This window comes from Athene cunicularia, assembly GCF_003259725.1.
Source record: "Athene cunicularia isolate RWA chromosome 2 unlocalized genomic scaffold, athCun1 chr2_part1, whole genome shotgun sequence".
NCBI classification, from domain to species: domain Eukaryota; kingdom Metazoa; phylum Chordata; class Aves; order Strigiformes; family Strigidae; genus Athene; species Athene cunicularia.
The window spans coordinates 59,596,929-59,608,688 of NW_020799095.1; the positions used below are offsets into that span (position 1 = coordinate 59,596,929).

General features: G+C 43.2%; 1 protein-coding gene across 1 annotated transcript; it reads left to right on the plus strand.

Moving 5' to 3' along the window:
- Window positions 1-481: 481 nt before the first annotated feature.
- Window positions 482-6,805, plus strand: TFAP2A (transcription factor AP-2 alpha; the record flags this gene model as incomplete). Its single annotated transcript, XM_026841372.1, has 3 exons — window positions 482-728; window positions 3,098-3,239; window positions 4,804-6,805. Coding segments are annotated over 3 exons (678 nt in total), but the record flags the coding sequence as incomplete, so codon positions are not given.
- Window positions 6,806-11,760: the final 4,955 nt, after the last annotated feature.

Here is an 11,760-nt window from a genome sequence, read left to right on the forward strand (position 1 = left end):
ACACCCCGCACCCCCCAGGGAGCCGGGAGGTTACCGGTGGGCACCCACTCTGCTGCCCGCCACGCTGGGCCTGCGGCCTGGCCCAGGCAATTAGGCAGCGCCCAGGCAGGCAATAACATTCAGGATTAATTAAATCGGCTCCCACCTCCATGGCCCGGCTGGGTCCGGCTCTGTCGAAAAGCCGCGGATGAGCCACGCAGGGATTAGTGTGAGGGCAGTGATGTGCCATGGTGGTAACGGGGGGTCTCCTCCCGTAATGCCTGGGCCGCTGCCTGTGGGCTGTGGGGAGAAGCTGCCCCCGGGTCTGTGGCACCTTGGGAGCTCAGGCAGCTGCCTCCAGGCTCCAGCCCTGGCCAGCCTGGGCGCTGATCCAGACCTCAGTGAGGGCCCTTCTTCCCTCGACATGGAGCCATCCAAAGCCCCATCCCTATGTCTGAGACTCCGCTTTCAGCAACGCTTGTCCTTCAGCCCCCCATGACCATGGCTCCCCAAACTTTTACTCCCCTCTGCGGGAAGGCGATGTGTCGGGGTCACCTGTGGGCAGGAGCCAAAGTGGGAGCGGGTCCCCCCCGCCAGCCCCGTTTCTCAGTGCCTTTCTGTGCGGAGCAGGGCGAAGTCTAAAAACGGAGGGAGATCTCTGAGGGAGAAACTGGACAAAATAGGATTAAACCTGCCAGCCGGGAGGCGTAAAGCTGCTAACGTTACCTTGCTCACGTCGCTTGTGGAGGGTAAGTGACTAAAAGAGCCGGGAGGGCCCATTTGGAAAATGTGCCTGTTGCTTTTGCCTAATGGGAGAAGATGTGGTGTTGGGTTGGTGTTTTTTTCCCCAAGTCAGTGCTGCTTGTTGAAAATTGGAAGGGCGTTATTTTCTCTGCCTCATAAAAAAACCCCGAAACATGTTAATTGTGTGCCTTTGTTTTTGGTTTTAACCTGAAATAGGCTTGTGCGAGTCCTGCAGACTCAGCATCACATTCTACCATTTATTTGCTTTTAAGTCTCTAAGCTAGTAATTTTCAGGGCCCCATCTTTCTCCCTCATTTAAGTGAGTAATCCCCCCCCAGACTAAGCGGATCTCATTGGGAGCAGCATGGGAAGGATCCCTGTGGACAGGGGCTGTGGGCTTAGCCCATAAGAGACCCCTGAGTGGCAAGTTGGAAGTTACGGGGAGCAGAGCCTCTAATGCTTCACTGCCATCCGTCTGCCACAGGTGGACAACCAAGCAATTTTAAATGTCAGAAACTGCAGCTACTTTAAGTTTGTTCTCCCTCCCAGCCCACAGCCACATAACAGTAAATCATTTAACTTTTCTGACATCTGCATTTGAGAAATGCGTGACCATTACTTCCTGAATTAATTTGGGAATCCTTGACCTCAGCCATGAATTAATGGTGTCCTGAAAGCCTCAAAGTTACCCCACCACCACCCCCCACTCCCTTTGGTTCTCATTTTCAGAACATGTGTTCCCTTGCTATATCGTTCTCCTCTACTTTGCTCTGGCCAGAAAAGGTGCAACTTACCTTTAATGCCTTGGGACACCCTGTGCTGTCAGAACCGGGAGGTGGGAAGCTCAAGGTTTGGCAGTTTAGTTTAGTTGGTAGTTTAGTTTTGGAGCAGTTGATGTGTCACACTGACTGGCAAAAAGTAAGCTCAAGGCCAGCGAATAGATCCTCCTCCTTTCCCCTCACTTACGGTTTGACTGCATTTTAGACTGATTCAGTCTGCAAAGGGCTTTTAAGCTCGGCCCAGGCTGTGTGCAGGTTTGGCTTAAGTTTGGTTGTGGAGGAGGGAATTTGTTGCTTTGTTTTGTTGTCACTTTGTATTCTGTGAGGAACGTTTCATGTTCAAAGAGACGGGGAAAGAAGCACTGCGCAATGCCAGGATTCATTTTTTAAAACATCAGGATTAGTGGCCGCACTATATTTATACTGCGTGAAAATTACTGCGTCTTCACGTTTTTGAAAAGGCTTTGAAATTGCATCGATGTGCTGTAGTAAAAAATCACTAGGGGAAAACTTGTAAAAAGTCTAGATTTGGTAGATGCTTAACATTATTTGTGATGTTAATGAATATGGAGAAGGTTTTATGGTAATCTATTGTTCTGTTTGGCTTTCACATACAATGGCTTTAAAAAGAATGATTTAAAAAAAAACCAAACCAAAACAAAACAAAAAAAACAACCAAAAAAACCCAAACCAAAACAAAACCAGCCCTGGATCTCCAGATAACTTAGCGATGGTGGCTAATTTTGGGGGGATGATAGTATAAACACTGCTGGGGCTTTGAGTCCTGTAGCGATGAGGCAGTTTCTAGAGTACTGTTATTGTTTATGATCCGCTCCATTTTATGGAAACAAGCTCACTGGACTGAGGCTTTGAAGCTCTAATTGGCGCATGCGTTCTTCCGGAGCTAGAGCTAATGGCAGGAAGCCCTGCAGTAAAAACCAACTGGTTCAGGAAATTAAAACCAAAGATTTGAAAATCAACAAAACAGACAGACTCGGTGGAATGACCCTAAAATTCTCATGGTTAATCGTTTGGGGGTGAACATATAATTATATGCGATCAAGTTAAATTTTAAACACTTAGCTGTTTAATGCATTTTATTTAGAAGAGCTCTAGGAGTAATTATGATCAATATTAATCATTGATGCATTGCAAAAGAATATAGGGACATGGCTGAGGCACACAAACATTTCCAGAGTAAATAGCTGTGAATGAAATATGGTAAATGACAGTGTACAGGTACAGATATGTAAATCTAAGCACACGTTCTAGGTGGATGGAGCCTGCCTGTCTAAAAGTATGTTAGTCAATGCAAACTTTAAAAAATTCTGATGTGAGATTTCTCTTGTAACGATCGTAGTGAAAATACACATTTGCATTGCCCTCGATTGAAGCAAACTCCTGCAAGATAAAATGGGATTAGCATTTCTTACCCTACCTTTTTCAAAGAAAGAAGTCCAAGCCTTTTAGAAGAAAAGCCCTGATAGAATGTAGTGCTTTTTCTTTTTTCTTTCTAATGGATTTTTGCCTCTGTGCAATGTGTACTGATGAGCTGTGTGTTTCCCTCCCATCCCCACCCGTGCCTCCCTTTTCAGGAGAAGCAGTACATCTCGCTAGAGATTTTGGGTACGTTTGTGAGACAGAATTTCCTGCCAAAGCAGTAGCTGAATTTCTCAACCGACAACATTCCGATCCAAACGAGCAAGTCACAAGAAAAAACATGCTTCTAGCTACAAAGTAAGACATTTAACTTTCTGGCACGTTGCTCAAAAGTGAGGGGAGGGTGACAAACCCGGGTTTGGGGCTTTTATTTGAGAGCATTTGCCACATACATAGCCAGTGGTTGATGGCTTTGCAAATTGCAAGGGGGTGTATTTGCCCTCCTGCTATAGGAGAACTCCATAGAACAGTTTGCTTTCCATCAAGTCAGTTTGTGCAGATTACCTTGAAAGTGAGTCGTGAAAATTGTGGGTGTATGTTTAGTTAAAGAAAAAGCGGTATTCTTCAGAGCAAATAATTTTCGAGGCCGTTTCACTTAGCTTATCAATTTAGGTAGAAGGGGAAGGCTTCCCATTGACAGTAAAATAAAACTGGCACATTAAACTGATTTCAGTTCATTAAAATCGGCAATGGTTCTTTCTGCCTAAGCAGCTCTGTTACTTAGTGAATATAGGGATATTAAAAATATATTTTAAATGGCAATCTGTACACAGTTAAAATGCTAGTGGAGTTTATCATTGGTGGGGCTGCCTAGACTTCCAGGTGGTGTGTGAAAAGAAAATGATTGTTTTGATATGTTTGCTGGAAATTAAAAGGGTTGTTTAGTAGCCCTTAATTACCAATGGAGGTGTCACCAAAGGGCACAGTGCCAGAGGGCACAGGCAGAAGATGGGAACCGCTTTATGGCTGGAAGACATTAAGGGGAGTTTTAGAATACAAACTGTTTCAACACGCCTCTGAGCTCTCTGGCTATAAGGTGTGTTATTTCCCCAACCATTTGTGCAGTGAGTGGATGATATAACCTAACTTCTGCACCGTGCCCTCGTATCCTCTCTTCCCACCTCCCTGGAAGGAAATTTCCAGACCCTAGTTAGTGTCAACCTTCCCCTCTGTGGGCAGGTCCCCTTGGATTTGGAGATATAGATGTACATACATAAATGTTTCAGAATACCCTAATTTAAAGCCTTGATTCCCCTCTCAGCCTTTGCTCTTTTTTCCCGACACACAGGCATGTTTTAGCCTTGTGAAGGAGGAGGCCCGCACCTCTCTCCAGTTCCAAATAAAAAGGATCTTCCAAGACACGGATAAATCCCTGAACCTCCCTTTAGATATCGCCCCCCATCTATTCCCTTTCGCCCTGCTGGGGAACTTTAAACTGGGCATCTGCCCCAAAACCCAGCTCAGCAGGGACGCGTGTCTGCAGGGAGGGCATGGGGGGGCTGCCATGGGGGTAGGCGGGAGGTGTGCGTATCTGTGTGCCTGTTATTTGTCTGTGTGTTGGTTGGGGCCAGGGCGTGACGTGTGCGTGCAAACCTGTGTGTGAGCGAGGCGAAGGGAAGAGGTTTGTGCATGCTGTGGAAGTGTGAGAATTAGGGGGAAGGATGTATAGAGAGGAGAGGGAGAGGTGAGAGAGCGTATGTATGCTTGGGGGCAGCAGCCCCCTTGATCCAGGGGCTTGTGTAATCTAGCAGGGAGCATGCACAGGCTTTGCTGCCGCCAGTGATGGTTCATTTCTCTCCCTCTCTCTTCCCCTCCCTCCCTGCCTCCCTCCCTCTGTCTCTCTGCTCCATTTGTGCTACAGACAGATCTGTAAAGAGTTCACCGACCTGCTGGCTCAGGACCGATCTCCCCTGGGGAACTCGCGGCCCAACCCCATTTTGGAGCCGGGCATCCAGAGCTGCCTGACCCACTTCAACCTCATCTCGCACGGCTTCGGGAGCCCGGCGGTGTGCGCTGCCGTCACCGCCCTGCAGAACTATCTCACCGAGGCGCTCAAGGCCATGGACAAAATGTACCTCAGCAACAATCCCAACAGCCACACAGACAACAGCACCAAAAGCGGCGACAAAGAGGAGAAGCACCGAAAGTGAGGATCCCCCCCTTCCTCTCCCTTCCCCCTCATAGCCCATCGATCCATTCATCTCCCTCCTCCCTCTCCCCTGCACCCAGCACCCCAGGCTACAGCAACAGAATGAGCGTCCTTCTGCCAATCCTGTTCTCTGACTCTGCAGGACTGCTCTGCCCTCTCCCCAAACCCCTTCCCAGCATCCACATTTCCATTTGCTCCCTCTTGACTTTCCCCCCCCTCCCCGCTGCCACCATCGTTATACCCCAGTTTGGAGCCCAAGAGAACAGAACAGGGGGATGGAGCCAGCAAAGAAAAAAAGTTCTGTCTTGAGTTTGTGAACTTTTTTTAAAATAAAACAAAAGGAGGAAAAAAAAAACAAAAACAAAACAAAAAAAGAAAAGGACTTTTTTTTCTAAAAATATATTAAAAAAAATTTTAAAAAAGCCCCAAAAGAAATAAATAACTAATACTTTAAAAATTCTATGAGCTTCACCGGACTGAATCACCACCTTCCCTTACATAAACTTCAGTTAAGATTGTAGCCATATTAAAACCGAAAAAAAAGTGAAAAAAGTGCAACAGCAGCAGCAACAGCAAACAAACAAAAGGCAAAAAGGACTGATGACATTTTATCAGTATTGTGAATAAACTTGAACACAAAACACAAGCAGTTCCATGTCATATCTTCAGTTGTAGAACTTTTTCCTGTCCAAGGTAAAGCGACCAACTTGAACTTTCTATTGCAACACGATTCACGGTTATTATATAAGGGAATCAGTGTTCATGTATGTATATATTTATTTATGTGTAATTTAATGGGAATTGTAAATATGGTGAGTCTGTTTTAAGCCTTTTTTTATTTATCTGGTGATCTCGTTTACCTCTTGTTTAGTGGGTTTTAAATCTTCCCCTCTTAGTTCATCATGTGGTTCATGGTACTTATTTAGATATCAGAGGTTTTTTGGGGTTTTTTCTCTGGGATTCATCATTTTTAGCCCTGTTGTAGCATGTTAAAGGCGACAATGAAGCAGCTGAACAAATAAAGAACCATGAATTTTTATATATAATTAGTATGACATTTAGTTTCTCATTGAAGATAAAATAAAGTGATGTTGGACCCTGGCAAGGTTTTTAAACATGTTAGTGGTTTTACAACCCTTATGTGTTGTGGAAAATGAAAGAAGAAGTTATTTTCATCCACTGTCCTTTTCCCGAAAGCACCATCAGAGCAATAAATTAATATTGTCTTTTAAAACAAGATTTAGCTTTTCTTTCCTCCCCCTCCCCTTTTTTTTTTTAATCCTTTCTCCCTTTCTTTTGTTTTTCTTTTTCTCCTTTTTTTCTTTTTTCTTTTTTCTTTTTTTTTTTTTTTTTTTTTTTTTTTTTTTTTCTCCAAAGAACTTCAAACATTTGGGACCACCTGGTATCCTGTATTTCCACTGGCCATATTGGAAGCAGTTATAGTTGTATTGTATTGAGTTGTGCCGGCAGTAGTTTCCATGCCTATCAATGTATCATAGTCCTTTGTTGCCCAGATAAATAAATATTTGATACGCTTTATGTCGATTTTTTTATTCAGTGGCTGTCTTTACCCAGGCGTATTTTTGTTCTTGGCAGTATTTTTTATTCAGTATGGTTACAGTAATTGAGTTTAACTCTCCCTTGACAATTGCTCCTTGCAATAAGCAGCTGAACCCATTGTTTCCCTCAAGTATAATAAAAACTTACTTTCAACTTGGAGTTCAGAGCAGGGTATCATTTAGATATTCCACTGAGTCTGTATTCAGACAAATGACACAATAAAGCACAATGTATTCTTTTGGATAAAAAATTGTCTGTACTACTAACAAAATGACACACTATCTTTTCTTTAACCAAAACATAATTTTATTTAAAAAATAAAGTTTTATTTTATTTATGTTGACCTCTAGGTTTTTATTTATGTTTATATATGGCATGCAGAATTATAAGCCTATAAAATTTTGTACATGTAGTTCTCCTAACGGAGGGCAGAGATTAAAAAAAGCCCATTATCTCAAAAAGGAAATTTAAAAAAAAATCATTGCTGAGCAAATACTGAAAATTGGGTGCTATGAAAAAAACCATATACTGGTGAATCAGAGCTGGGTGCTCCATCCCCCTCAAGAAAAAACAAAAGCTCCGTAGTCGATGCCAACAAAATCATCTCACGGTTGTGAACTTTAGCGAAATCTTGCAGGAGACAGATTATTTCTGATTGATGGTTCATGTTTTAGCGCAATGCACAGATTGACATTTTGAGATGGCTGTGTCAGTTTATAAGGGACTGAAATTTTTATCTTGAGTTTCTTCTTGTGGAAACCAGTTGTAAAATAGGGAAGTTTGCTTTTAAAAAAAATGGAGCGTACATCTTGAAGATGAGCTGTGAAAATGTGAGAATTCAGACTTTGAATCTATTTTCTTTGGCCCAGGGCGTAGGTGGAATCAGGATCAGGCTGTATTATATTATATCGCAGGAAAGGAGGCTAATGCAGTTTAGAATGTAAAGGCATTTTAAAGAGATAGTCTGTAAGTACTGGTGATGTTTTGGTGGTGGTGGTTGATTTTTCTCTTTCTCTTTTCTTCCCTCCCTGACACTCTCTCTCTCTCTCTCTCTGCCCTTTTTTTTTTTTTTTTTTTTTTTTTTTTTCCTTTTTGCTCAGGCAAAAATTGAGGAGGTTAAGAGGGAGGTGTTTACAATGAAGCTGCAGAAAGAATTAACATTTGCTCATATATTTTGACGTTTGGTAGGGCTGGTGAAGCAAAGCATTAGATAAAGCCCAAGATGTTTCATTTTGCTTTGGTAATCTACTTATGGAAGGCAGTGTAAAATCAATCTTGCCAAGCAGAAAGAGAGTTGGTGGAGTCTAAATTCTATTTTCGAGAGCCAGCCAGTTTATAAAAATGGTGAATATTTTTTTCCTATAAATTGAAAGTGGATCTTTTGAATGCAAAGCTGCAATTGTTTTAAAAACAGTTATTTATTATTTCCAAGAGAGACTGGTTAACTGTAAAGTAGATGTAACAAAATAATGAGGTGAATGAACCCTAACTGTACATATTCTTGACATAAATGAAATGCACAGTATTGTAGCAGGTGAAGTGAAGCATTGTCTATCAGGGCTGTTTTTCTTGGCTGCATCTCAGATTGTGTGTGGGATCCTAACCTCAGGCACAATAGCATTCATAAACAGCAATACATTGCTGCTCTTTCTACAGCAACACATAAATACTCATTTTTAAACGAAAACAATCTTATTAAATACCATTCATTCATATCTGGATTTACAGATGCTTGTTACTTTTTGAAACCTGTACCCAATATAATCGTTTTATACTGGGCAATGTATAAAGCAGTCTTATGCTAGAACATTATAAGGTCATAATAAATAATGTTTTAAAGATATAATTAGCTACTTTATGCTAGGAGAGCGCATTTTAAGTATCCTGCTGCTGCATTAGCAAGCCACCAGAAAACAGAAATGAAATGACCTTGCATAGATTTCTTTATTACTATTATTTCTAAGGAAGGATTTTACAGGCGATAATGGAAATCAGACTGGCTTCGGTTCAGCCTCTTCTGCTGTGACCAATATGCAGTTACTAAAACGTGCTAATTACTTTAGCGTTCTTTGGATGCGTTTTTAACGTTGTGATCAAGGCGCAGCAGTGAAATTCTAGGTCATGCTTTTATACACTAAACAGAAGTCGGCTGTTATTTTTTTCCCCCAGATTGGCTGAAATGAGGGTGAGCAGCGGCTGAATGTTAGACCATTGCTGCCACGCTAAGCTAATTCCTACATGTGAACCAAAATACAGCTCGGTGCTCTTTCACCGTGAACAAGGACAGCCCTCCTCTTTGTACCATAATTTACCCCACCCTCCAAAAATCGAATATTAATATAATTTGAGATTTAACTGGTGGAACAGCCATCAGGACAGCAATGCCCCGCAGCTGAAATAATATTTAAAATAGAAGGGATTTGACATTTGAGAAGTCAGTGGCTTGAAATACCCAGTTGTACTTAGCTAATTCAGTCCTTAACCTCTGGTTTCAAATAAATCAATTACAGTCGATTCCACTTCAGTTCAGAAGTGCACGAGGTTTTTAGTTAATTGAATACATTTTATTCACTTGCTAGGAGTATTCATTTATCCAAACCCTTACGTTTAAAGGCGATTTCTTTATTGTCCATGATAAATTTGACTGAGTAATCAGATCAGCTCCCTGTTTGTTTACTTGTCTTCTGCCTCGCATTTAAATTCCAGAATGTGCACTTCCCTTTCCCTCCTCACTATGTTCATGTCTCAGCCCAGACCAGATTCCCAGAGTGCCAGCCCTTGTGTTTGCAAAGTGTGGCTAAAATAACAAGCGCCCTTCCAACGGGGAGTGACGTGAAGCCTGTCCCAGCTAGTGAGGGCAGAACGATTTAAACCGGCTTGATAATCAAATGCGAAAGGTCGGGAGCGTAAAAGCTAAATGGTGCCTCTGATTCTGTCCCGGGAACCTTTTTGGAAGTGAAGGGCTGTGTCCCTGCTCCCTGTCCTGTCGGCGGCGGGAGAGGTTAACTCTTAGAGCAGATTTGGAGCTGGCTCGGTGTTGGTGGAAGAAGGTTTTTGTCAAGCACTGAAGTGAAGTTGGGTCACTGATCCACTTTGAATGGGTATTGATATACACCGTACTTTGTGTGTGTTGTTTGTGGAATCCTGCTGGTGTTGGTTTGCTGTTTTGGAAAGGAAAGGGGTTAATTAGCGTCATTATCAATCACTAATGCTTGTCTAACGTGTCCAAAGAATAATCAAGTTAGGGGACTGCATGAAGCTAACATCTGCTTCATTCCAGCTAAAGATTTTTCCCTATATCGTTCAATTATTGGAAGTCCACACCAGTTTCAGGCTTTGTCAGGGCCATAAAACAGGGTCAGATCGTTAGAAATCTAGAATGGAAGGGAAAGTGCAATATAAATAACAAATGGCTTCATTATTTGAGTTACAGGTGCAAGAATGGCCATGAAAATGAGCAGGGATTACTAGAATGTGTTCCTTCTTTTTATCTCCAGTATAGAGGAAAAAATAAATCAGCCAAGTCCAGTTTTTAAATCATTTATTCTGCATAGGCTGCAGCCTCTCTATTTGCAGTATTTAGTTTAGTGACCCCAAACTCCCCAAAACAAGTAGTTTAAAGCAAGAGATTGGAAACTGAGGAAAAGTAAAACTCTTTCATGACCCATTACTAGTGAAGCCTTACCAGCTTCAAAATAGTAAAATAGCCTTGTTTCTCTTAATCTAGTTGAAGTTTCTCAGCTTGCTTGGGTGGCTGAAACAGTTGATATTTCAGGCAGGGTAAATATAAATATAGCTTATGATGGCAGTAAAGATTTGTGTCCTTGAACTCTTCTGGTGCCAGGTGCTGTAGATATAAAGGTGACTGATCTGTGGCCTTTTATTCCCCCTTACAACCACTGTAATTGTGTCTCTCTGATGCCAAGTTCAACTTCTGTGGCCCAAAGGGCCAAAATTTCTTATCTAACTAGTGGAGTGGCTGGAGCACCTCCTCTGAGTGAATGTGGTGTGAAAGTCAGACTAATGAGAGCTTTCTGGTAGGGTAGGAGCGACTCGATGGTTCCCAGTGTTTTTGCTGTCAGGCCCTTATTTTGCAAGGCAGGTGTCAGTACCCAAAACCTGTGGTTTCCCCGCACAAGTATGTGAGTCCCTCCCTCTCAAAACCCGGGCCCTGAGGTTACTCCAAGCTCCACGTGTGTTGTTCTGTTCCTAGTCACACAGCTTGTTTGCGCAGACACCTTCAAACCAGGGTACGGAGGGTAAACTGGCAAAGTAGAGCTTAGGTGAGAGTATTCGGAGCAGGAGGCTGGGGGACTGCCAGGGGTGAAGTACAAGTTATTTCACCGTGTTGTTGCTCAAGTGTGCTGTGCACACACATCCTAGTTTCTATATGAGATGTGCAGCATCTACAGGAAGACCTTCCCTGTCCAGAGATGCTCTCAAGCCCTGTTACTGTTGTTGCCTGTGGTATAGTTAATTCCCTTTGTAATACTCTATTGAAAGCAGATGCAGGAGCTCTAAATAGAGAGCTGTTTTCTAGCAGGAGTGTGGGCTGTGCAGTTACACTCGCAGGCTGAGGGATGTATATTGCTTCTACAGCAGGTTTTTGGTTATGTGGCTACCTGCTTGTTCATCCTGCAAAACTTCCTGCCTTGGCACTGCTTTGGGCACAGCCGGCCCCCTCCTCTCTGTGTCTGATCCACCCTGATCCCCAAAGCTGAGGATAAGAAAGCGGAGGTGTGAAATATTTGGGGCATGTTTCTGGTTGTAGAGCAGAGCATTTTTTGGAGCTCCCAGAGAAATGGGAGACCTACGTTCCCTTTCCTTGTCTTTCTCCCTCCCTCCCTTCCTCCCTCCCTCCCTTTTAAGCCTGCTGGCAGGCTTCCTCCCCTTCCTCCAGTGTGTCCTCCTTGCCCTCTCTCTTGCTGCTGGACACTGCTCCCTGTGTTTGTCTTGTGTCTCCTCTGATGCTGTGGCCATTTCTCCTCTGTGATGGAGGTTACCTGTCTGCCCTGCAAGTGGGGTGGCTCAGAGGATGCCTGGGATTCACCACACGCTGCTGCGCCCAGGCAGGGGAAGGGCAGTGGGACAGCACTGGGAAGGAGGGGG